At 54.6% G+C, this 25761-nt stretch overlaps 1 protein-coding gene across 2 annotated transcripts in view; it reads left to right on the top strand.

Moving 5' to 3' along the window:
• Window positions 1–25761, top strand: part of MYH9 (myosin heavy chain 9) — an 87829-nt gene that overhangs the window by 36287 nt on the left and 25781 nt on the right. For both annotated transcript variants that reach the window (XM_072973443.1, XM_072973444.1), the window contains 11 exons: window positions 12156–12183; window positions 12975–13068; window positions 17202–17294; window positions 17763–17826; window positions 18382–18480; window positions 18892–19035; window positions 19817–19912; window positions 20707–20825; window positions 22230–22382; window positions 23465–23638; window positions 24319–24492. In XM_072973443.1, the coding sequence (XP_072829544.1) occupies window positions 12156–12183; window positions 12975–13068; window positions 17202–17294; window positions 17763–17826; window positions 18382–18480; window positions 18892–19035; window positions 19817–19912; window positions 20707–20825; window positions 22230–22382; window positions 23465–23638; window positions 24319–24492 (1238 nt within the window). The remainder of the gene's footprint in view (window positions 1–12155; window positions 12184–12974; window positions 13069–17201; window positions 17295–17762; window positions 17827–18381; window positions 18481–18891; window positions 19036–19816; window positions 19913–20706; window positions 20826–22229; window positions 22383–23464; window positions 23639–24318; window positions 24493–25761) is intronic.

Genomic DNA, 25761 nt, shown 5'->3' with positions numbered 1-25761 from the left:
CCTTCTGTGCAGCTTCAAGCTCTTATCTTCACCTCTCCCAGGATTGGACAATCTTGCCCACATCCTTTTGAAAGCCCTTCCTTCCTGTGGCCTTCATCTCTGCCTTCCCCATCTGCGTGCTCCTCAAGGTCTGGTCCTGTGGATGGTGGCCTCATCCACGCGAGTGGCTTCACCATCACTTTCTGGCCGAGGACTGGCTCTGGTACCTGGTTGCCGCCAGCTGCTTGCTCCCGGCTGCCATTTCTCCATCCACCTAGCCACCCAAGCCTGCAACCTGACTCACCCTGTGCGCACTCTCCTCTCTCTCCCTCAGCAACTTTTTCGAAGCCAGTCAGCACTCTCGATAGATTTTATCTCTTTTAACACTTCTGATCTCCTTCTCCCTCTTCTCCCTGTGGCCCTGGCCTTAGTTCAGGCCTCTACAGTTTTTTACCTGCACTATTGCTGTGACCTCTTACCCGCCACTCTTAATAGAGCCCTCCCTCTGTGCTTCCACCAGGGAGTCATCTTTCTGGAATGCAAATCTGATCAGACCTCCTATTTGAAATCTTGAGAAGTCTTACAAAGTCTCCTCATTGCCCCAGTGATAACCCTTAAGCTCTCCAGCAGTATACGGTGCCCTTTGTAATTGGTCTGCTGCCTCCCTCTCCAGCTTCCTGGCTGCCTGGAACTCCTTACATTTCTCCAGTAGGCCTTTCTGCTTCAAACCCCCGTGTCTGTTCTATGTGCCCTGCAATAGTTGGCAAGTCTCTATTCTTTTGTTAAAGACAAGACTGAAGCGTTACTGCCAGCCAGGGAGGATGTCTGGGCTAGATTTGCATCAGAGTAATTCGGGTAATATTTTAACTTAGGTGTGGACCAGGCACATGTTGCCTTTATATTCTCAGAGCTTAGCCAGCTACCTGGCTTAGGGCTGTGTTCTCGTATCTCAAATTGATAGTGACTTTTCACTTCCTGTTTCGTGGGCATGCTGCTTTTCTTTTTTTTTTTTCCTTTAAATTTGGTAGTCAGTCTTGGCAGTGGTGGTGATGAGTCTTGTTGTATTAACAACTTTGTCCTGGGCTTAGTGGTTTAAAATGACAGCATGTGGGTCTGTCTTATACTGTCCACATAGTGCTGTGGAAGGTGTTCCATTGCCCAGCTTGGTGAATTGTGTCGGCGTAAAGCTTGGCCTACCCTGTGGCTCATGTTTATGTCTATCCAAGTTCCTTGAGGAAGCCAGCCCTTTAGTTTTAAAGTGGGTTGTCTGTTTCAGAGTGCTAACTACAACAGTCTGGTGGAGGAACATTCTGTGGGATTCCAGAAGAGCCTGAGTCTGTCTCTAGAGGTTATGAGTCAGTTTTCTCCTGGCTCTCGTAACTGGCCTCATGCAGGAAGTGCACCCTGGAGTTTTCTTGAGCTCTGCACCACTGAGTTAGGGAACGTTAGCACACTTGGATCCTGGACTCAGACAGTGTTCAGCAAGCGGGCCTTTTCACAGTTAGGCAGGCCATTATGATGAGAATAATGTGGTGATGCCCAGTGTGGCACCAGGATTTGGAGTCTTTGGGACTGGACTGCCCGCCTTTCTTCTGACAGCCTGTGGGACTCCTTCCCAAAGAGATTTGCCCAATTTTTATTTGTCCAAACTGTAATGTATTCACCCAATTTTTAATTTGTTTATTTATATTTAAAGAGTTTTGAGGGGCAAAATTCACTTCTGTAGGCTGGAGATAATTGGGGGGGAAAAAGGACTTTGCACAGGGCTGGTGCTTGGTGTTGGCCATGAAGTCTTGGCTGTAATGGAATGGCCTTGACAGGAACCAAGGAGCTGCCCCACATTATGTGGGAAAATGGGTAGACCAGGGTAGGAAACATATTTGCAGGTACAGGGAACCTAAGGTCTTGGTTCTTCTTTTTAATGGTCTGTGGTGCTGGGTCCACGTACATTCTAACCCTCAGTCTGAGAGGTTTCCACTCACTTTCTGTTGAATGTTGGACTTGCTGCAGCTCTTCAGCCCCAGTGTTGACTGAGGACATCTCTAAGTTTCCTCTCATCGCACACAGTTGACCCACAAAGCAATTAGCAACAGGTTTCTTGTCCTTGGGACAGGGAGGAAGTTAATTCGCAGAAGTTGCCCCTGTTATGAAAAGCGGTTCACCAGTAAAGAAGTTCCCAGGAAGGACCTGTGGTTCCTGCTCTAAGTTGGGTACAGACAGCAGAGCCTTGGGGTCCATGGGCTATTCCTCGAGTCAGCACCTCTCCTTTTGGAGGGCACATCTGACATAGCACATGCTGCCCTCCTGGCTTTGTGGAAGGGAAGACAGGTCTCTTCTCTGCCACACACTTCCTAAAAGGCAAACCCAGACCGTTCCCTTTTCTGCTTTTTCTTGAAACAAGAACTAGAATATTTCCTCCCTGAGCTGGCTGTGGCTTATGACATCCTAGCATTTATTCTGCCAATTAGGGGAGTTGGTGGCTTTGTCTTGGGGCTTTTAGGAGATGAGCTCTTCGACTTTTCCTAGGGACACCCCTCCATCTTTGAAGTAATCTCTTAAAGGCTCTGGTTTGCCTATAAGTCCTGGTTTATGCCTGCTGTCCCGCCATTAGTATTAATAGTGCCCTGTCTCACGTTCAGAAGCACCCTAGTTTGGATAAATTATGTAGTTACTCTACATATTTGTCAGACTAAGCCAGGGTTTCTCAATCTTGGCACCATGGACATTTGGGGCTGGATAGTTCTCTGTTGCTGGGGGTGGGGTGGGGGGGCTTGTCCTGAGCATTATGGGTTGCTTAGCAGCATCCTGGCCTCTGCCCACTGGATGCCAGCAGCACCCTCCCTCTCCAGTCGTGACAACCAAAACTGCCCCCAAATATTGCTACCAAATAGTCCCTGAGGGACATAATTGCCCCTACTTCAGAGCCACTGAACTAAGCATTGCACATGGGTTTTATTCTGAGTGTCAGCTCCCATTGATCGGTAATGGCTTGCCCAGCCCTGTGTTGGCAAGGATCTGAGACTCAGTGCCGAGGAGCACCGGGATAGATTAGTGCTGTCTGCCATGGGCACGGGATGGGTCATGGCAGCATATGGCGCCCTAGCTTAGGCCATGGAGATAGGAGATGGAACGTGCCAGAAGAGGTTTGGTGCATTATTCTGGCACTGGCGGTGCCGGCAGTCCAGGTGGAGGGACAGACATGTTTGTACGCAGAGATCTGTGGCCGTAGCTGTATAACAGGACAAGTTGCCACCTACACCTGGTGCCAGTACGCCTGCAGCAGGTGTCAGGCGTCGGGAGCTCAGAGGAAGATGTGGCTGCTGAGGCCAGGGTGGTCAGAAAGGCCCGTGGAGGTCAGATCCTAAGGAAAGGCTGGCAGGTGTTTGTCAATAAGTGGTTACAGCACAGCCCAGACGTGCCCGGCACAGTTTTGTTTGTTTTAATCCTCAGCCTTGGGTTTAATTAAAGTTGTGGGGACCTGGTAGGTTCACCCTCCTAACCCTGGCTTTCCTGTTTGGTTTAGTTTGTTGTCCTGGGCATTACTGGGTCTTCCTGCCTTGGGGTGGAACTCAGGAATCTGTAAAGCGCTGAAGGCTTTGACTGGTCTAAGGCCAAGAGGATGGGAGAGCAAAATGCAGATGGCAACCCTAGGGGAACAAGGACACCGCACCCGGGTGGGTATCAGCGGGAGGGGTGCCTGGGGGACTGGGCAGAAGCAGCATGTGGCCTGTAACGGGGGGTGATGGGGGAAAGTGGTCCTCCTGGCCTCCCAGAGTCTCCCTCAGTGGGTATGTATGTGTTCTTACAGGAGAACCGGCCAGTTGAAGAATTTGAGCCCAGTTGTCTTCCCAGGAGCAAGAGAAAAAAACTCTCCTCTATGTTAATTAGTTAGAATGCCAGGTTTGGTTCACTTGCAGCGACTTTATGGTATTTAATGAGCTCCCAGCATTTCTGGGGGCGTGGTGTCAGGGTCCACTCTCATTCCAGACCTAAAGTAATCCGAGAGCTATTTAACCCTTTGCTCTGTGCTAATTCCACCTCTGCCTCTTAGCGGCCCCAGAAGTGGTCGGTCACCATGTGCCCGGCGAGCATCCCTGCACCTCTTGGTGGTTGACTCACCTTTCTGGGGAGACAAAGAAGGGTAGAATCCTAGCCTGCTTTTCACATCTGCGTCCAATCCTTATGCTTCACTGGTAAAGGGACAGGCCCTGAAATGTTAACTGATTCGTCCAAGGGCTTGCAGAGAGCCAGCCCAGAAGCCGTGTCTCTGATCCCTGTCCTGGTGCCCACCCTCCAGGGGCGCCGTTGGCCGTCCTCCTTCCTGGCTGGCGTTTGGAGGGGTTCTCCCATCTGGCTGGCGGGTTATGGCAGGAGAGGCCTTCCCGCCCTTCGCTGCACCTTCTCCCCGCCCTGCCGTCTGGTGCCCCCGTGGAGCCGTCTGCTCTCCAAGGGCTTTTCTGGAGAAAAGCACCGTGTCAGGGAGGTGCTAGGAAATGCTTCGAGGATGCAGTAAACCCGGACTTGGAGCCCACTCACCGGGACAGGAGGCTGAGGAAGCCGCAAATGTGATGACTCCACTTAAGCAGGAATGTGCCGGCTGGAAGGCTCGGGCCCTGCCAGAGAGCCCTGCCAGCCGTGGCACACAAAGGCCCTGCTGTCTGCAGGGAGGTCTGGAGCCACCGAGCGCCTGTGCCCGAGGGCTGCGTGCTGTCACCCCTGCCACACGGTCACCCCTGCCAGTCGAGTGCCGGCCACGCTGGATGCAGCCCTGCGGGGGGAGGCCCTGAGAGGCAGGCCGAGAGACTCCAGCAGAGGAGTGAGGGTCTGGCACTTGGGGGCCCACCTGGCTTGACAGCTGCTGGGTAGCGAGGGGGCTTTGACAGCACTTCCAGGGCAGGTCAGCCGAAGGAGTCTGCTGCTGGGCCTCTCTCGGCCTTAGCTTGAGGGAGAAACTTGCCCTGTGAGCAAGAAGTGTGTGGAAAAGAGAGCACGAAGTTTGTTCGAGTTGGAGTCTGGCTCTGTCACATCCTGACCCACCGGGGTCCACTGTGGGCCTTCACTTTCTCGTCTGCCTCTGGGCTTGAGAAGATATACTAGGTAGGGTTACTGTAAGAATTAACCAAAATGCCGTGTGGACGGTGCCTGGCCTGTGATGAGTGCCCATTAGGAGGTGGCGGTGGGAGCCTGCAGATGCAGTTTCCTGGCTGAACGGCCCTGCCCTCCGCGCGGTCTGTGCATCACACGTCCCTTCCCTCCGGGCACCCACTTGCGTGATGAAAGTGATAACCAGTTGCTTCCTCAGACAGCTTCTTAATCTCCTCAGTGAGCATCCTCCCAGAGTCCAGGCTCTGGGTACCAGCACCATGGGAAGTGATTTGTCGAAGCTGCTGTCCTGGCAGTGATCACGTGACACACAGGCGTGCGCCAGCAGACACAGCCACCAGCTTGTCTGATCTGGTCCACGGCCTGGAGTGGGCAACCTGAGGCCTTGGGGTCCACATGGCCTCGGGGGGCTTCAACAGAACGTTGTGCACACAGCACTGGAGTCATCCTCTGTACTGGTGGGACACCAGAGGGCCGCTGTGACAGGCAGCCCTGGGCCCGCCACCTGCACATGACAGCCTGGCTATGGAGCTACTTCGCTGGCCCCCCCAGGAAGGAGAGTCACCCCCAGAATGAGGCTGCGTAATTATGTGGTCACACCCGTCAGTCTCATTTCCGTAAAATGTTCTTTCTAGAAGAGGAATCTGTGGTTAATGGATCCTTTCAAAGGATTCAGCTTTTGGCTTGCTTTTTTGTTTTGTTTTTAGTTCACCCCAATAGGCACACTTTGCTTTGCTGTGGGCCGGCTGAAGTGGGAGGGGAGAAGGAAATGCCCTCTCGGAACCTGAAACTTTAGGGGTGGCTCTACGACTCCTCCCCACTTCCCCCCAATTCCCTGCAAATGAACAAACAACAAAACTCACCTGCAAAATCTAATGGCTAAGCTGCTCTGTGCTTCGAGCCTCCCTGAACGCGTTTCTCTCTCGCTGCCGAGTGAACCCTACCAGCTCGTTTTTCCCGTTCTCTCAAGTTCTAGCCTTGAGACTCCAGGAGAGCAGGTCCCAGTGTGTCAGGGCTGAACACTGCTGCATTTGGAGGAAAGAATGGCTTTCCTTCCCCTTGCTGGTTTCTGGAATTAAGCTATCAGAGGAGAACAAAAGTCCCTAAAACTAAAGAGAGATAAGAGCCCTGAAAGTCTGCACGCGTAAAAGTCAGGGTAACATAAGTGGCTTCTGTAAAATTCGTTTAGTCTTGAGCAAGGCTAATGGCCCAGCGTTGACCTTTGTCATAAACTGTGAGGACCCTTGTGTTCTTCTGGCAAAGACAATGCTCACTGGGGCTCGGGGTGTCATTGCAGTTGGGCTTGGTGACTTCCGATGAAGAGCTGGTCTCCCTAACACGAGCTGGACCACAGATACAATGGGGCAGGACTCTGAGCTGAAAGCTGTGCTTGAGGAGCAAACTCTGCCCTAACAGTTACCAGCACATCTTTGATTTCATTAGATTGTGCTTCTCAAGGCGACCAGAGCCGCTGGCTTCTGCACGGAGCACCCCCATGAGCCATTGTGGTTCATCTCCTAGCCTTGGTGTTCCCCATTCGCCACGTTTGGCTGATCCCATCCATGGGATGCTCGCGAAGCCCACTGTCCTCCTTGGAGGGCTGTTTGTGCTCTGACTGGGAGCTAGGTTTGCCCTGAGCTTTGGTGGGCAGTGTCCATCTCACTCCCTGTTTGTGTGCCCTTGTCCTTCCCCGAGAACCCAGCCCTCTGCAGAGCTGTGACCTGTGGCTTAGTGCTCTCTGGACAGGACTCAGCCAGGGTCCTTCCTGCCTGTCTTTCCTTTCCTCAAGGGGTTGCTTCGGAGCAGGGCACAGCTGGCCTCAGGGGTAATCAGGTCCCTCCCAGTGTCCTGGTGGCCTCTGCTGTCGGCCGTCAGCACTCACATGTGGCTTTTCAATCTCCCTCCATCCTGACAGACCCAGGAGAGCTGCCTCAGCGGCAGCCCCACACAGAGAACGTTCTTGCTCCTGGCCCCGCCCACGGGAAGGCGGATAAACAGCCAGCAGTGGTTTCTGGCAGGTTTGCCTGCGTGCCGGGAGCTCACCTGTGTGAGCCGCTGGCTGCATTTGGGCCAAGAGAGGGCTTGTCTGGGGCCTTGTTTGCTCTCGAAAGGAGTGAAAGTTAAGAGTGATCCCTTGGGCTGCTTTCTGATTGTCAAGGGTGCTGGTGGGGGAGGGCTGCCTGTTCTCTGCCTCCTACAACTGGGCACCTGGGCCTCCTGGGCAGGGTTCAAACCACAGCCTTACCTGCGGGAGCGCGTGGGCGGAGGCGCTGGGCAGGTCCAGCTGGCTTCTGGCTTGGATAGCTGCTGATCAAGCGTCTGCTTGGTCTGCGTCCACCTTTGTGCCTGGAGAGAACATAGCTGGTGACCACATTATGTGCTTGGAAGCCACTGGTGGGGCTTTCCTCCTCACTGGCTGACTACTGGGCAGGCGGGCGGGCTGCCAGGGACGCTGTGACCCGAGGCCCCCGAGGCTCCGCGTCAACCTCCCGTCTCTGCTGGTGGAAAGCATCGTTTTGCACCCTCTTTTCCTCACCTCTCTGTTTGCTTCCCGAGCGCTTGTTATCCGAGCTCGTGAGTTGGGCTGGCTCTGGAGAAAGTAGCTGACAGCTTGCAAGGCCCACGTGACAGACACTGCATGAGTGGGGATGGCCTGTTCGGTGCAGCACTGCCGGTGGCACAGCGTGCCCTGCCCTGTGGGGGCTCCGTGGGGAAGAGCTTGGCATCCGGAGGTCTGGGTTCTTAGCCCAGTTTGTGTGACTTTGACCAAGTCGTTGGGTTTCTCGGGACTTGGTGTCCTGACCTCCAGATGTAGGTGATTGGCCACGTGCTCTTTAGAGCCATCCCAGCCCCTGGGTTCTGAGCTTGAACCCACAGGTCTCTCCACGTTTTATACCTGGTGAAGTGCTTTGCATTTTGGCCCATTGAGACCCTGGATGCTGTCCCCGAGAGGGTCTTGGGAAAAGTAACTGCAGTCCAGGCATCTGTCCCCAGCAGCCTGAGGCTTCCGTCCAGGTGTCGGGGGCAGGGACTCACACAGTGGGTGACCCTGGGATCTGCTCTGCAGGTTTCATGAAAGACAGCCCCCTTGGTGGTGGAAAGTCTCAGGCCTGCTTGTCATGGGTCGTGCCATTTGTCGCACCCCATCTCGGCCCGTATCAGCATCTCAGTTCTCGAGAAATTTGGTTGGCCTGAAGACGAGTCCCATGGGCAGGGCACCCTTCCAGGTGTCCCCCCTCTCTCCAGCGAGCGGCCCCGTTGGAACCTCCGGAGGCATTGTCTTAGCGAGCGCTCCGATGAGTCAGTCCCGCTCAGCGGCTGTTGGTGAACCGGCCTGTTCCCTTCCTTCTGTACTTCCTGTCGGGGCTGATGTCACATCGCGGCTGTGCGAGCCTCGTGGCCTTTTATGGACAAGAATCAGCAGCTCCTCTCACAGAGGAAGTGAGCGAGAAGGCCCCTAATGGAAGCCTGTACCTGGGCTGAGATACCTGCGGTCAGGCCTCCCCACCACCCGCCTGCGCCGGGGCCTTCCAGGCTGGCTGGAAACACCTGTCCATTTGGATACCAGCATCAACTCTGATTCCCTAGAGGCTAAGGGGCCAGGCTCTCATAAAAGGGGATGTGCAGAGTGAGGATCGTGCCTGGGGCTCTCAAGCACCAGCCAGTGGCTTTCTTCTCTCCACCGTGGTTCCAATACATGGACTAGTGGTCGTCATATGTGCTCCCGGGAACCCTGTCTCCTGCCCCAGCAACTCTGATTTTTATCTCCTGTTCTTCCTACTGGGGACTTAGGAAGATTTTATCAAAGGGAAGATTGCTGCTGCTTTTGAAAGAGTCGAAAACTGCTGCAGAGATTCATAATCCTGTCTCTGCCCCATCTCTGCAGAGTCAGGACCAGGGCAGGAGGGGTTTGGGGGCCTAAGTGAGACTAATGTCTTCATCCTGCAGGGATGATGTTCTGTTTCCCAGAACAGGCTTGTTTATGGTGGGTGTACTCCCCTGGTTCTGGGCTGTTGGGTTCCTGTCCTTCCGTCTGTCTGTCTCCTCTGGTGTGGAGGAAGGAAGGGCGTTTTCAAATAAGCCTTCGGTCCGCATAGGCCCATAAAAGGACTTGAGCAAACAATAGAGTGGGCTGGACTCTCAAGGGTCCATGTCCCTTGAAATGACCATGTGGGCAGGGCTTCTGGAGTGTTGGGGAGGGTCCTCACTGGAATGCACTAGGGGTCTGGCAGAGGAAACGGAGTCAGGCAGAGAGCTGGCTGGCTGCTGAGAATTCCATCCACCCCACCACCCAGAAGAGATGCTTGTGAGCTCGGAACAGAGCAGGTCTGCAATGAGAGGAGGCTTGTGCAAGAGCAGGGACAGTGCCTGCCTCGTCTTCCTCCTAAGGTTGTCACGAGGCCATGAAATAACAGACCCAAACCTACGTAAGAACCGGAAAGACGGGCTCTAGCAGCCTCAGTGTCCTTCGTGGCTGGCAGGTGGATTTGGGGCACTAAGTGTGGGGGCAAGAGTTGGAGAAATCAGAAAAGCCTCCCATCAGTTTTCATCCGCAAAAGCGTTTACCCAAATGAGTGTTCCGGCAAAGCAAATCAAGGTTTCTTTAAGATTTCTTTTAAAAATGGAAGGATCGGAGTGTTTTCTTTTTGGCTGAGTTGACAGTGGTAACTTGGCTTCAGGAATTGGAGGTGAAAGGTCAAAGGGGTAGAAGAGCTGGAGACGGTGGGATGAATGGAGGTTCTGTGATGAGTTTGGGTCTGGAATTGGGATTTGAGGTGTGTACAGGCTCGTGGGTGTGTGGGCGTCTCTGTGTACGTGCATCAGTGTGCACGGATGTGCCTGTGAGTGTGTGCCCACACGTGTGTGTCTGGGGGCTCTGCTTCCTGTTGTTCAGCAGCCGCTCAGTATCTGACTCCTCCTCACACAATTAGAGGAATTCCAGCCATCCCAGGGACCAGGCCTCGACAGCCCTGGGAGAGCGGTTCCCTCTGGGAGGGTCGGGAACGTTTCCTTTTATGGTAGCGTCAGCAGCTGCAGCCTCCCGACTTGCCGGGCTGCGCAGGTACATTCTTGCCCGCTTGTGGAGCGGTGACTAGACCTGCCCGCGGCTGGGCCGGCCGCCCGACATGCGTTGGGGGGGGCCCGGCCCCAGTCACAGCTGCGTTGGTTCCAGACCCTTATCAGGGCAGGTGGTGGAAGCTGCTTTGGCTTCCCTGGCCTTTAGCCCCGCCGCCCCCTCCCCTCTGCTTTCCTGCCGGCTTATCAAGACTCGGCCGAGTCTAGCTCAGCCCTTGCTGCACAGCCTTCAAAGGCTCTGTCCTGTGGGAAAGTCTAGACGAGGGGGAGCAAGGTCACCCTTCTGGAGCTGCCCTGAGCCGTTGCCCAGTGGGAAGCAGGGCGTGGGCTGCACGTGTGAGTGGCCGGGTGCCCTCCGCGTCCCCGCACTGTTGATATTTCTCAGGGGCTGGAGGGAGGGCAGGGGCACCTTGAATATGAGGTTTCTTTTCCCCCCTTCCTGTCCAGACTCCCTCTTTCCTTCCCAAGACAGGAGATGAGTGGTCGTAAATGCCCAGCCCCAAGGGCTGCTGAGATCAGGCGTGCTGGAGGCTCCCCTCGCCGAGGGGCAGGTGGCCTTGCTGTGTGGTGTCTGCTGACGCTGAACAGCTAAATCAGTCTCCCGAGGCTGTACACACAGGGAGGCCATGGGTCACCCTCCCGATGCCCTACGGGGCCCAGGCTAGGCAGGTGAGCCAGTGAGGGTGTCCTTCCAGGTGGCCAGCATTGGTTGCTAACCAGTACCTACTGCTAATAATACTGCTCCTCCTCTGTCACTCTTCAACTTGTACTCCTGCTGCGCTGACAGTGCCACCACCCGTCGCGGTCACGTCATGATGGAGAAGTCAGTAGCAGCCATCTGTGGACTTCATTCTGCTTGCAGGGTACCAGGCTGGGTCCATTTCATGTTATTGCTGTTTCTCAGACTAATGCTGCCAGGGAGTTAGTGGCATGTTTACTTTATGGATAAATTAAACCCCTCACTGCAGCCAAATGTTAGTTAGCAAGTAGCTTGGGCTGGATTCAGGCTGACTTGACCTCAAGGAGATGGGGGTGGGGATGGAGATTAAAAGCGGGGAAAAACAAGTATATATTTTCAGTTCTTGCACACTCACTCCTGAACCAGGTCAGCCCTAATGTCTTAAAGCATTTCTGTCAAACTTGGCTTTCAAAGATGGGCACTACTGCTGTTCCTCCGGGACCCGAGGAGGGTGGGCTGTTTACATCCACATTTGGGAGCCGTTCACAGAGCTGAGATCGTTACCGAAAGTTCCCGACATCCAGGCCCAGAGACCCAGTTGTCACTGAAACTGGTCAGAAGCTAATTCTCATGAGCTTCTCTTCTTTCCAGGCTGCCTCTAAACTAACGTCTCTGAGCATTTTTCCCCGTGCTTGACAGCACGTGAGTGCTTTCATGCGTGTTAGTTATCGCCACGTGTGCTGTCACCCCCACCCCGTCACAGGAGGAGGCTGGGGCTCTGGAAGGCTGTGTGGAGGCAGCATCTTACCCCAGGGTGGTCCCACTGAAAAGCCAGCCTTGTCTGCCCTACCTCTCGCCTGTCTCTTACTGTGCCTCTTACCCAAACAGGGACAGTGTTTAAAACACCTGCCACAGGCCTTGCTTCTAACAACCTCAGCCCTCAGTTAGAAACACACAGGGCAGGCCCCACCATAGCACTTAGTAGAGTGGACTCCTGGGGAACTTTCCAGACTGGCTTTCTCGGAGGTGGAGAGACAGAACTATGTCTGGTGTTGTGGGGCGGGGTGGGCAGCGAGGGCGGTGGGGAGCTCCTGGGGGAGGGAGCAGCTGCCTAGTGGCGCCGCTGCCCAGGGGTGTCCCTCCTCCGAGTGAGGCACAGGGTCAGCGGGTGTCAGCGGCGTGGAGGGCAGCCAGCAAGGCCAGCGGGCCAGGCTTTCTGCTCCTGGGAAAGGGGTGGGACAAAGGGTGGCTCTTCAGAGGCCGGAGAGTGAGGCCTTCATGTCTGCTGGAGGTTAACTCGATGTCTCCTTTGTTTCAGACCGAGAGGACCAGTCCATTTTGTGCACGTAAGTGTTTCTGTTTGGGTGGTGGGGCCTGAGTCACCCTGATCTGTTCTCGATCTCGAGAACTCGTGCCAAAACCTAGGTTGATGAGTTCTTTCCCAGTTCAAGCCCCTGCCCCTTCCCCAAGGGACGGGCCTAATATTTGCTACTTAATGGTCCCACAGCATGGATGGCTTTATTTCATGGCCAAAGATTTTCATCTCCTTTCTCAAGGGAGGGGGTGGGGGTGGGGGTGGGGCTTATAGCCAAGAGGGAAAGCAAGAGTTCTCAAGCAGGCAGGATTGGGAGCTGATTGGCGCCCCCTAGAACGCATTCCTTCTGGCTCTGACCCTCGGCTGTCTTTACCTGAATTGAAGTAGCCACCAGGGCTCCTCACCTCCGTCCTCTGAACCTAACAAGGAGATGATAAACCCTGTTGCTGAGGAAGTCAGTGGTACAGAACATTCCTTCAAGTGAGGTTTCAAAGGAACATGTAGACGTGTCTTTGACCCCTGGGTCAACAGCTGCCTAAAACTGATTTCTGAGACATTTGGAAGCAAAGGCTGCCAAGTGACCAGGACAGGCAGTGGAAAGAAGTTTACTTTTGTCAGGCCTCTGGGGGGCCATGGGAAAGGGCCTGAGTGCGTACTCCAGAGCTTAGCATTTACTTGTCTGTCCCCTTCTCTACCATGAGGTGTTGGGTCCCTCGTGGGGCCCTGACAGAATGGTAGACAGTAGAGCTTGCAGTGGGAAGGGGGCAGATGCCAAGGACTTGGCCACCTCTCCCTTGAGAACATCCTTGGCTCTCTTGGCAGGGGTGAGTCTGGAGCTGGCAAGACGGAGAACACCAAGAAAGTCATTCAGTATCTGGCTCATGTGGCCTCCTCACACAAGAGCAAGAAGGACCAGGTGAGTGCAGGCCTGGCCCTCCACGGAAGCGCCTGACCTTCCTGAGGAAGAGTGCTTAACAGTTTGTGGTTTGGCTTAAAATGAGAGTGTTTTGGGGAGTGAAGCAGAGGCCGGGCCCACTTTGACTGAGAATGCAGCTCGGCTGTCTGGGGAGTGGGTCTGGGGGTAGCCAGCCCGTTTCTCCCTTGACCTTCTAACTTTCTGAGTTGCTATGGGAACTGGAGACCGTCTGAGGTTTGCAGCTAATGCTCTGCAGCCTCCACCTCTGAGGTCGGAAGAGAGATTCCAAAACTTGGCTCTCAAGTTGATGGAGACTCGAAGGATCTCGGGCAGGCCTGCATTTAAATCCCTGCTTCTTTCTCCCTGCTGTTGAAATGCCTCTGGGTGGACAGCCCCCCCCCCCAGTGAAGAGGGAAAGGGCGGCTGGCAAGTCATCTCACTTCCCTTTTTTTCCCCTCTCCCTCTTGATGGATTATGGTCGAACCCAGCAGTGTCCTCGCTAGGTGAGCTGCACGTTTACTGCACGTTCTGCACCAGGAATGCGTGTTCTGCCCATCGTGTGCCCTTGAATTACGTATTTTTTCCTAAGCAGCTTTTCACTCTACGCCATTGTCACTCTCTGCGGCTAGACCTGTTCTCGTAGGCTCGGCTCACTGACTGTCTTGGGAGGAGGGGCTGGGTTGTGACACACGGTGACCTGGCGTGCACTCTGAAATGACAGCTGCGGCGGAATGGGTACAGGAGCTCGTCTCAGAAGCTCTGGTCATGCCCAGAATTCCCACGCCCACGATGGCCATCACATCCCGTGCAGGACCCTGACCGAGGCACAGTGCAGTGGGGACCTGTCCCCCCGGACCCCCACACGCTCAGTGCTCCGGACCAGATGGAGATGGTTGGCCACCTGGCCAGAAATGGTGCTGGGAAGGCCCCGTGCCTGGCTTTCCCAGGGTGGGCAGTGATCAGCCTTCAGCATGCCTGTGTGGTGCGCGCTCTTTCTCTCAAGCACACACTCTTAAACTTCCCTGTGAAATCTAAGTGCCCATGGTGTCTCCCCAAGCTGTCGGGGGGAGCTGTGCCATCTGGGTGGCTTCCCGTTACTGGGACGCCGTGCGCAGCGCGTGGAAGTAAGTAGCGGCGTGTGTCTTTGCATGCAGATGTGGGGCGTGTCCTGCAGAGTGTCTTAATGAGCACAGTCTCCTGGAATCCAACCAAAAGTAACTTGTCATGTGCCAGACTTCTCAAGACATTCTGAATCTTTTTCCACGGGGTGTCAGGAATTATATTTAGAAACAAATCAAGTTCTCTTTTGCTCCCTCTCTCTACCCCCCCCCCATTTTCCATCCTTTTTAGGGGATCTATTTTTAAAACAGGGCTGTGAGGTTAGGAGTTCTCTAGCTGTGGTTTTCCATCCCTAAATTTGAAGTAAAATCCATTTCCCAACTATTTATTGAATGCCTAATATGTGCTTGGATCTCTGGAGGGTGACCTTGGTGTCCCTGCTTTGCAGGACGGGAGGCAGGACCACAGTTACAGAGCAGGAGTGGAGACCCACGTGCCTTACTTCTGGGGCTACTCCAGCTGCAGAGGGGAAGGCAGGCCCCTTGCACTCAGACAGGACGGCATGTGGGGGGTGTGACAGGTGAGAGCAAATTTGTCACATCCTCTCTCAGGCCTCTGTGTGTGATGGGCACCCTGTCCCCAATTCCAGGTTCAACTAGAGTGATTGAATAGGCTGCCCCTGGCTTCCCCTGGCTGCCCGGGCCCTCAGTTGTAAAGGCCATTGACCAGTTTGGTTGATTTCCTTGCCTGAAGCCATACAGTGATTTTCCACACACAGCTGCACTCTTGAACTTGGTGTGCACTCTTTCGTTCTGGGCCTGTCTCGGCCTACTCTAGGGGAGAGCTTTCCCGCAGCCACCCAGGTGCTCATCCCAAGACCGCCGGTCGGACACCCCAGACCTCACCTTGTGGGGGCGCCAGGCTTTGGCCTGACTGCAGGTGGGCGAAGCAGAGCTCGGTGAAGGGACTTCCTAGGTGGGCTTCCGTAGTCTGAGCAGTGACCCTTGACAGCTCTTTCTCCCTCTGTCGATGTGCTGATTGGACCCCTGGCAGAACTGCCACCCAGTGAAGCCTTTCAGAAACCACCTGGGTAATTCCAGACTTCATGAGCATATGCTCATGTACCCTCCCTCGTACCCTCCCTCGTAATTTCCCAGTGTGCAGATTTCAGTGAACAATAAATAAGAGCTCTTCTGTGCCCACTTAGGCATCGGTCAAGAGAAACCTGTAAGTTAGGCATCACCATCATCGGCCGGGGGCTCGGCTTGGGAATCCAAGGTCATTACTCCTGGGCAGCCTTGTGGTCCCACATTCCGTGGCATAAGCCTGCACCCTCAACAGAGGCCTTAGCTTTGTCTCCAAGCTGGGGCAGGCGGCAGGCCCCGGTGGGGGCCACGCTCCCATCTGTTGTCGGCGGGAACGGGAGTGGCTTGGCCAGCCTGGCAGCCTGGCCTGTGCTTTGAGAGGACGTGTTAGTGGGTGGGGGAGCAGCACTCATCCAAATCCGGCTCCGTGGCTGTCTGGGCCGCCTTCCCCAGCCTGCCAGAGCCCCAGGGGTGGGGGCCCAGTGACCTGTGACCGCTGGCGCCAAGCACTCATTTAGAGTTTCCTCTGTGGGTTTGACCCCTGCCCCTTGACCTGGCTCCACTGACCGTCCTCCACTTAATCTGGACCGTCTGAAAACAAGACTCCTCAGCCCTGGGAGGAGGAGGAGGAGGAGGAGCCCTGGCTGAAGATGGCTGTTGAGAAGGAGGGTCTGCCCAGGGCCCCTTTGGGTCTCTGGTGGCCTTGGCCAGACCCCAGGGCATCCTCCGTCTTGTTGGTGGCAGGAATGCCTGGGAAGCTGTAGCTCGCAGCTCTCCTGGGGACCCCTGCCACCACCAGTTCTCTTTTTCATCACAAACAGGCAGCTTTATTCCTGGAAAGTCCTGGCTTGACTCCAGCCTCACTGATAAATATAAAACCCCACCTGGCCCTCGTGTGATGCTCTTTCCCCTAGGGGGTGCCCAGGTATTAAGGTGAATAAGAGCTGTGTTTTCCTCAGCCAGTGTTAGTTGTTACCTGGCCTGCTGGGAGGATGATGGCTACTTCGAAAGGCCCGCTTACCTCCACCTGATGGCGTGGAGCCCCCAGGTGGGGCTGGGGCTTGGCGGGAGACCTGGCAGTGACTGACAGGTGCGAGGTAGAAGACTTGAATTCAGTTACCTGCTTTGCTGGTTGATGTCTGGGTGACCTCTGGCAAATCATTCTCTATCCCTCAACCTCAGTTTTCCCTTCTGTGAGATGGGGCTACTCTCTCTTTCCTACCCCGAGGATCATGAGGCTCCAGGGAGAAGAAGACATAAATAAGAGTGCATTCTGTCACCCACCAGGTGTCGTGATACCTCAAGTAGGGTTTATTGGTGTGATCGATCAACGATTCAGGACCCAAAGAAGGCTTTGTTGATCCCATGCTCAGACACCTGACATGCTGGGAGCAGGTCTGGGGTGGTGGTGGCAGGACAGGGGACCAGCAGGGAAAATGCAGAGTTTATTAGGACACAGATGAGATGAGCTGGTATCTTTTGTGAATCTGGTTTCCTTTCTCCTTGTCCTATGAAAAGGAAGAAAATTTGTGTGGGCTGTCGGGTAGGGATTAGTGGCAGGGAGGGCAGAGGGAGGCCAGTGTGCCTGGGATGGTGGCAGTCCAAGGGAAGGAATGGTGCCTGTGTTTCTTCTTGGTTCACGTGCTGCTTCCTCACTGTCCTCCAGGGTTGATCTGGGCCATTGTGCCAGGTCCCCAGAGCCGGCGGGCCGCCCTCTTTCCCTTTCTAGGGCCGCTGGGTGGTCAGTCCAGGGAAGTGAATTCAAATCAGTCAAGGTTTCCAGATACCTGGCGGGAAGGTCGCTCTGGAGTGACCCAGGGACCAGGCCGAGGCTGGTGTGGCCGGAGCCCCTCTGGAAGCCTCCGTCCCTGGCGCGTTGCGTGTGTGGACACAGCCCTGCCGCCCTCCCTGCTGCCTGGCAGAGCAAGAGCAGATCTGCCAGACCGAGCCGCTGCCTAGCCTTCACTGCACTTCTGGGTTCCTTTCCAGGGTGAACTGGAGCGGCAGCTGCTGCAGGCCAACCCCATCCTGGAGGCCTTCGGGAACGCCAAGACCGTCAAGAATGACAACTCCTCGCGATTTGTGAGTGCCAGTATTTTTGGGGAGGATGCTCCCACCCAGAGCCTTGGTGCCTGGCGCCTTCCCACGGGTGCTCATGTCTCAAATGCAGAGAAGTGGCGGACCTGGTGCTTCCTGGGCCTGCTGCATACATACAGTAGGCTGGGCGGTGCTCCGGTTGTGCGTACCTGCATCAGGAGCTTCTCCAGCTCAGGTGGCAAAGCCAGCCAGGCAGTGGGGACTTCCTGCTGGTCCTCTGATTGTCCTGCTGTAACCATCAGCCAGGGAGGAACACTTCCAGATAGCTGGCTTCCTCTTCTTCTCCTTGGAGGAACTTGGGCCACACTGGAGCTGGTCTGGGCTCCAGCCGTGTGGCCCTTCTGAGTCCTGAGTACCCAGGTGCTCGGGGTGCAGGGCCCTGGCCACCAGGCTGTACCACTGCAGTAGCGCTAGAGGCTGGGGTCTCTGATCTCTTCCTCCGTCTTTCCTTAGGGCAAGTTCATTCGCATCAACTTTGACGTCAATGGCTATATCGTTGGAGCCAACATTGAGACTTGTATCCTTGTGGTTAATTGTAGTAAGTGTTCTGGGTCTGGAGGGGAGGGGCGTGACCTTGATGGAGAAGCGCTGCTTCATGATTCCAGAAGTTTGCCCTTTATGGACCTGTTATGACACCTCATCTGTGGCAGTGGGAAGAGGACCAGGATGAGCTCATTGAGAACTCAGCTCAGAGCTCAGGTTTTTCTTTATGGGCGGACGAAAGTTCAGCTTAGAATGGGATGGAACAATTGAAGAGCATCCAGTGTGGTTCCCAGAGGGGCGGAGCTTGGGTGGCTGCAACTGCATTTCTCTCCAGCGTTAAGCCTGTGCTGGTGGAAGTGTTATGATCTCCGTTCTCTTGTGGATGGGGGGCCCTTTAAGTAGACAGGGCTCCCAAGTGGGAGGGCTGCTGTTTGGACAGGCCACGCCCCTTGAAGAATAGAGCCAAGGTAGTTTTCCTTTGTCTGGTTTTGCCATGTTCTGCTGGTGAAGTTCCGCGGCTTTGACGGGGTCGGGGAGAGTTGGGGGCGGCCTTCCCTCCAGCATGCACGGTTCCTTAACGTTCGCAAAGATCTGCTGGAGAAATCTCGTGCCATCCGCCAAGCCAAGGAAGAGCGGACCTTCCACATCTTCTACTACCTGCTGTCTGGGGCTGGAGAGCACCTGAAGAGTGAGTAGTGGGCCGGCAGCCTGACTGGGGGCTGCCGGGTGCGGGGGCTCTCCCCACAACCCAGCCACGTGCTGCAGCTGGGAAGTGAAGTCTTGGCCTTGGGTCGGGGAGGAGGGTTGAGCATCACTTCTGTTCCTGGGCCAGCTGAGGGCTCAGCCTCCGTTTCCAATCACTCCAGAGAAAGCCAGGGCAGGTCACCGTGCAGATGTGGCCCGCAGGGGCCTGATGCCCTCGGGCTACTTGCGTGCCCGTCTCACATGCCTGGGAGAGTCCGCGTTCCTGACTCTTCCCCCATTTCTGGGGTATTTCGGGTTCTCGGTCTCCCACACCTTTGAGGTTGTGGTATTGACTGCAGCCTCTGGTTCCAACACCTCCTGACCTTCCTTAAACCTTGCCCTCCACGCCCCACAGCTGATCTCCTGTTGGAGCCGTACAACAAATACCGCTTCCTGTCCAACGGGCATGTCACCATCCCCGGGCAGCAGGACAAGGACATGTTCCAGGAGACCATGGAGGCCATGCGCATCATGGGCATCCCAGACGAGGAGCAGATGGGTACGGGCTGGCCCTCCTGTGGGTGGTGGGGGAGGCGGGAGGTTGGGCGTTGGCCCACAGGGAGTCTGTGGGGTCCCATGAGGAAGGCCTTCTGTGGGTGGGAGGTGGTCCCTCAGAGGTGAGGTTCGTGATTGTTCTCGGCTGTGTCACCTGGGAGGAAAGGGGAGTGGAGGACAGGTTCATGTCTGCCCAGGGTCTGGTCCACCACTTTTGCCCTTGCCATTGGCTGAAAATGGAACATTCCTGCTTGCCCCGGCCAAGTGTGGAAGGGGCTGGGGCTGGGGTCTCCACCCTGGTGAAGCCCAGAGTGAATAGCAGTGGGGAGCATGCCTGTGTCTTCTCGTGTCTCTAGAAGGAGGGCGAGGAGGGCCTTGGGGCTTTATGGTAGGAAGACTGGGGGTTGGGGAGAGTGCACCCCATTCTCTAGAGTTACGGTCGGGGCCACCTTTGCTTCCCTACAGATAGCATGTCAATGGATAGGCATGGTTGTGTTCCAGTAAAACTTTATTTATAAAAGCAAAGCCGTGGGCCTTGGGTTAGAGGCACATCCTCAGCTGGGATTTAGAAGCGTCAGGAGTGTTCATGGAGCTTGTATCTAAGCCTAGGGCTGCCCACGCTGAGGTCGGCCAGAGGCCCTGGAGATGTGCTGTAGGCCACGGCCTGGTGCCCCGGTGTCCCTGCATGGCTTGTCTTGCCTGAGAGCCCCTGGGGGAGTCACGCCCCCTCAGGGGCTTATGCCACCCCCTGCCTGCTTCTGAGCCGCCTTTGATTGCACCTGAAGGCTTGCTGCGGGTCATCTCAGGAGTCCTGCAGCTCGGCAACATCGTCTTCAAGAAGGAGCGCAACACCGACCAGGCGTCCATGCCCGACAACACAGGTACCCCGTGCGCCTGCGCGTGGACGGGCTCAGGAGACAGGGGAGTCTTGGGGAAATTCCGGATGCTCCTCTCTCGCTTTCATTTAATGTGTGTTTGCAGCTGCCTGTCACTCTGTTTTCTGTAAAACACATGCAAACACGCCCCTGCTCCTGCTCCATGGAGCAGGCATTGGCATGAGTTAGAAAACCCACAGTCCCCTGGACCAGGGTTTCCCTCGTTCATTCTGAGACCAGACCAACTGTCTCAGTAAGTCAGTCATTTCTGCTGGCGCTGGCCTTGCCCGTGAACTTGTTAGGGTCATGGAACCCTGTCATCACTGCATCTCCTTGGCCACTGCAATTCCCTTGGGTCACTGCACGTGATCCCAAGTTAAGTCTTAATGTGCCCTTGTTAGGGACTTTTGAAAAAAATGTGATGCACGGGTGTGTGGATTGTAAAAGATACCCCTGTGGGACTGTCCTGTTCCATCCCCTACATTGGGAGCAGGACAGACTGCCTGCTGTCAGTCCTGCTAGTGGGTAGGACCCCCTTTCACACTCAGGACGTGGCCCGGGGTGTGCAGAGGAACCGGTGCTGGGCCCCTAGCTAGGACATGGGCCTCCCTGCCACTCCTGCGGGCCTGTCTTAGGGGAGAGCCCACTGTCCCATGTCCTGCCGAGGATGGGCCGGTCTGTTGTCCTGGTAACAATCGCTCAGTTACCACAACTTTCCCACCTTGAGCAGAGGAACTGATTCTCTCGGGTTTAATTAAAACCTTTTAATCCTCCCCTCCTTGCTCTTTGAAACATATTAGCTGCTCAAAAAGTGTCCCACCTCTTGGGTATCAACGTGACCGACTTCACCAGAGGAATCCTCACCCCGCGCATCAAGGTGGGACGGGACTACGTCCAGAAGGCGCAGACGAAGGAGCAGGTGAGCCCTCTGGCCGGGTATCGGGCTGCCTCCTCTGGGAGGGCCACCAAGCAGCCAGATTGAGGCCAGCGCTGGGCCTTCGCTGTGTTAGGCACTGTCACATAGGTTCCCTCTTTCAGGCCTCACAGCACCGTGGAGAGCAAGGTGGTGTTACCCCCACAGAGAACACGAGAAGGCTGGCCCCAGGGTCCAGGCCCCCGCCTAGAAAGGGCCGTCCCTGGCTGGGGCCTCTAGGCTGCCTTGTGCCTCCCTCCTTGAGTCGATGTTGAGGCTGGTTGGTTGGCAGAGATGCAGGGGTGTCCTGTTCTGTTATAAAGCAAAGCAAGCGCGTGGCGTGTCTGTAGCAGGACCCATCCTGGTGCCAGGGCAGCGGCCCCCGCCATCCTGAGAGCCCAGGCCAAGCAGCTGTCTCTCCGCCACCTGCTGTCCTGCCGCACGTGGGGAGAGACGGGCAGGACTCTGGGCAGCACGCACGTGCCCGCCGCCCCAGGAGCTCAGTCCCTCCCAGCAAGGCTTCTGTTGGTGGTTTCTAGTTCTCTCAGGACACTGGTGCTGGGTATTTTTAAGGTGCTGCTCCCGTCTCTCAAAAATGCTCTGAAGTTCAAATCACCTGGTTCTACCAGAGTGCCATGGGCCATGCCTCACACCAGTGACTGACAGCTGATTCTGCAGGGCCATCCCTCCAAAGCCAGGGATGTTGTTTTCAGAAGACAGCAGGCATAATTATAACCAACTGTTCATTTCTCTGACGATTAAAGCAGCTTTATTTTTTCATTATGAAAATAGTACACGGACACTTAAGATTCAGAAAATACATAAAAGCCTGTATAGACAAGGGAAAAAGTTGCCGTCCTACCCAGTGACGACTGTGGGGGCTCTTTCTTTCTCCCAAGGCCTTTTCTTCCTTGTTTTCTTTCTTTCTTTCTTTCTTTTTTAAACTTAAAATTGTCCCCTTGATTTTTTGACTATGGTATTTTCTGAGCATTTGCGAAATGAGACGCTAGTGTAACGGGCCCCATGCCCATCACACAGGCGGCTTCAGAAATTATGACTCACGGGCAGTCTTGGCTCGTGGTGATTGGATCTCCCTGCTCCCCCACCTGTGTTACTTGAAGCAAATCTCAGAGATGTTTTTGATTCTTCCGTAGATGCTTCACTACATCCCATTGCTTTAAAAAGGCCTTTCTAGATGTCTGAGCTGGCTGTGCCTGTATTGTTGCATATGTAGGTTGTTGGTTTGTTTGTTATAAATAACCCTGCAGTGAACATATTTGTGCATGAAGCTTTTCCCCCATCTTTAGGGCTGTTTCCCTGAGGTGGGCCCCACAGGTGACATTATTGGGGCAAAGGGAATGAGGGCGTAAAGGCTCCCTGAATCTGACTCCCACCCCTGGTTCTCCCCAGGCTGACTTTGCCATCGAGGCCTTGGCCAAGGCCACCTACGAGCGCATGTTCCGCTGGTTGGTGCTGCGCATCAACAAGGCTCTGGACAAGACCAAGAGGCAGGGTGCCTCCTTCATCGGGATCCTGGACATCGCTGGCTTTGAAATCTTTGATGTGAGCATTTCCCTCGTGCCCCCTCCCGCCTCCTTAACCTCCAGGCTGCCTTCTCCTTGGGCTCAGAAGCCTCTTTCCTGTGGTCCCAGATAATTCCAGCCAGTCATCTCCTTTCTTGCGTGGAGACAGGAGATACCAGTTGGGTGTATTTTAAGCTAAAACCAGATGCCCTTTCCCAACCAGAAATGCTGGTGGGAATGGGACCTTCTAGATGGTGCTCCAGGAGGCCACACGGGCAGGGGCTTTCTGTTGATTTATTGATTACTTATTCTCAGAAATTTATTTTGAGTGTTGGGACAAGACATGGTCCTTGCCCATAAAGGCTTTGAGGTCAGGTAAGAAAAACTGATCCTTACAGGAGACCAGAAGTTCTTAACCTGGGGTCCATGGCCAATTTCAGAGGAACCATGAACTTCGGTGGAGAAAATTACCTCTTTATTTTTTATAAATATTTAAAAATATGTATAGATATATTTATATATTTTTATAAATATTTATATATTTATGTATTAAATATATAACATTAATGTTATGTTTTTTAAGTCTTTAAAATAAGTATAAAGAGAAAGGTTTACACTAAACTGTCATTGAAATGACACAGTGTTTCCATCAGTGGCCTGAGCAGCGCACACAGACCACAGGTGTGTTTGCAGTGCCCGTGACCCGTCTGCAGTAGAAACCAGACGTGTTCACGTCAGAGCAGTCGTTGCAAAGATGTTGTCACATCATTTACATTAATTTCTACCTCGAATTTCTGGAAGTTATTAAGCCCACGGCTTGTGCTTGGTCATAAAGAAGCAGGATGTGTCCCTCTGTTGTAACATTTTGATAATTACGTTTCAACATAACTGCTTTCTTTTGGAATTGATTTTATGCATTTTAAAGCGTAATTCTGCTATAAGGGGCTTTAGTCAACTCCTGGAGGCCCTCGGGCCCCAGCAGGGGGGCCCCTGCTGCTGGGTAGGGGAGGGGAGGCCCAAAGGGGGCAGCTTGGAGAGGCCCGAGGAGGTGCTTCCCAGGCCCCGCTCCTTCCCTCCCGAGGGCGGGGCGGCCGTCTCTCTGACCTCCTTTCCCTCCCGCAGCTGAACTCCTTCGAGCAGCTCTGCATCAACTACACCAACGAGAAGCTGCAGCAGCTCTTCAACCACACGATGTTCATCCTGGAGCAGGAGGAGTACCAGCGCGAGGGCATCGAGTGGAACTTCATCGACTTTGGCCTGGACCTGCAGCCCTGCATCGACCTCATTGAAAAGCCAGTAAGAGCCGGACCTGCGGGGCCTCATCCGGGCCTCACCCTCTGCCCCTCTGAGGTTGAAATTACCCATAACCCTAACATGAAACGATTTCCTTCTGTGATGAGTGTTTTTTAATCAGTTGCGTTTTCCAAAGATCATCCAGGCTGGGCAGCCAGTCCCTGCAGGCCCCAGTGTCTTCAGACAGTGTCTGAGTCGGCTCTCTTGTTTTATAAATTCGGTGTACAGAAGGCTGTTGGGGGTTTGGGGCACCTCTTCCTTGAGAGGCTTGTCCTGAATGTCACGTGTCACCACATATCCAGGCGGACACAGCGTGTGGGACGGGGTCCAGAGGGGCTCCAGGGGCCGGGGCACCTGTTAAGGGCAGCCTCTGGGATGTGGGTCAGGGGTCTGCAAGGCCCATCAAGCCCACCAGTTGGTCTCCAGTGCACTAATTGGAGAACCCTGTGATGGATCATTGGGTTAAGGTGTGTGGGTCATAGCCTAGACCCCAGAACTTTCTTTTTAAACTAGAATTGAATACTTTCAATAATGTTCCTTACTTCCCCTCACTGTGTGGGCAGCACCTCCCACCTTCTGGAGAGATTCTGGGTTTTCTGAAAACCAGGCTTTGGCCTCTTACAAGGGCAAAAATGGGTGGTTCCCACAGCGAGCTCACCCTTGTGATGCTGTGCTTCCTCCAGGCAGGCCCCCCTGGCATCCTGGCCCTGCTGGACGAGGAGTGCTGGTTCCCCAAAGCTACTGACAAGAGCTTTGTGGAGAAGGTGATGCAGGAGCAGGGCACCCACCCCAAGTTCCAGAAGCCCAAGCAGCTGAAGGACAAAGCTGATTTCTGCATCATCCACTATGCTGGCAAGGTGAGGAGAGCGCACACTGGCGAAGGTGCCGGCGGGACCATCTCGAGAGACATAGAGATGATCCTAAGACTGTGAGCCGTGTGGTAGGGGCAGGAGCTCAATATTCTGGTCCTGTTACTTATCCGTTAATGTTCCTGGAGGGGATATCCAGCATTCACGTGACTCCACCACCTTGCAAAGCGTGTCACCGTTTACATTGTTAGAAGCTTGCAACAATCGGTAGGATACTCAGGCTGATCTCATTTTGTGAACCATTATTAGGGGAGTTTTGCAGGTGGGGAGGTGAGAGCTGAGCTAAAGGCAGGGCCTCTGGAGTCTGAATTAGAGCTCCGCTACTGTGTGACTTTGGGTGGTTTCCTTAACCTCTCTGAGCCTTGGTTGCCTCGTCTGGAAAATGAGGGTGACCACTGCTGTATGGGGTAAGGTCTGTTAAAGGAGCTTGTGAAACCCAGGCTGCGCAGTCAGTGCTGTGGGGTGGGGCCTCCCAGTCTCCAACTGCAGACAGGGGCCAGGTCAGTCTTTATTGTGAGACATTGTCCTGAGCTTTGTAGGATGTTTAGCAGCATCCCTGCCTTCTCCCCACCAGGGGTCAGTAGTGGCCTCCCTACTTGGGACAACCAGAAATGTCCCCAGATACGCTATAACATCTGCAAGGTGGCAGTGGGTGGTGGTGCAGCCCTGTGGGTTATAGCCATTCTCGTAGATGTCCTTTTATTTTCAAGGCCACCAGCCAGTAACGGCAGAACTGCCTTCCCACTCATCTGGCACACGTCCCCTAGCTGGCTTGTTCCTGGGACTGGAACCTAACTGCACAGGGCTGTCCTGAGTCTGTAGAGGTTCATGCTTAGACTAACGCTGGTTTTTCTCAGCAAGTTGTGTTCCTTGCATGGAGTGTCTAATAATTGCACTCAGATGTGTGACGAGACGGGCTGGCCCAGTCTCGCCGTCAGTGACCATCGGTGAGGAGAGACTTGTGATTTCACAGTGCTGCTCCCAAGCCACCTGTGGTCCTCGCCTGCCGCTGCCGCACGTGGCGCCGCATTGCTCGGCACCCCCTGCTTCGCTCTTCTGTCTCCTAAGGCTGCTGAAGCCACTCTTGACTTTAAAGTACCTGTTGTTAAACCTCTTTTTCTAGTAGCTAAAGTAATGCTGCCCAAACCCCCACATCCACTTCCACCTTTGCTGGAAATGCAGGGGGCTTTTGTTGCAGTATTGATGATGCAAAACACCGGGCTCACTCGAAAGCCCATCAGGGGACCTGAGCGGTGA

This window comes from Vicugna pacos, chromosome 12 (assembly GCF_048564905.1).
Source record: "Vicugna pacos chromosome 12, VicPac4, whole genome shotgun sequence".
Taxonomy (NCBI): Eukaryota; Metazoa; Chordata; class Mammalia; order Artiodactyla; family Camelidae; genus Vicugna; species Vicugna pacos.
This window is presented reverse-complemented; position numbering and strand designations above follow the sequence as displayed.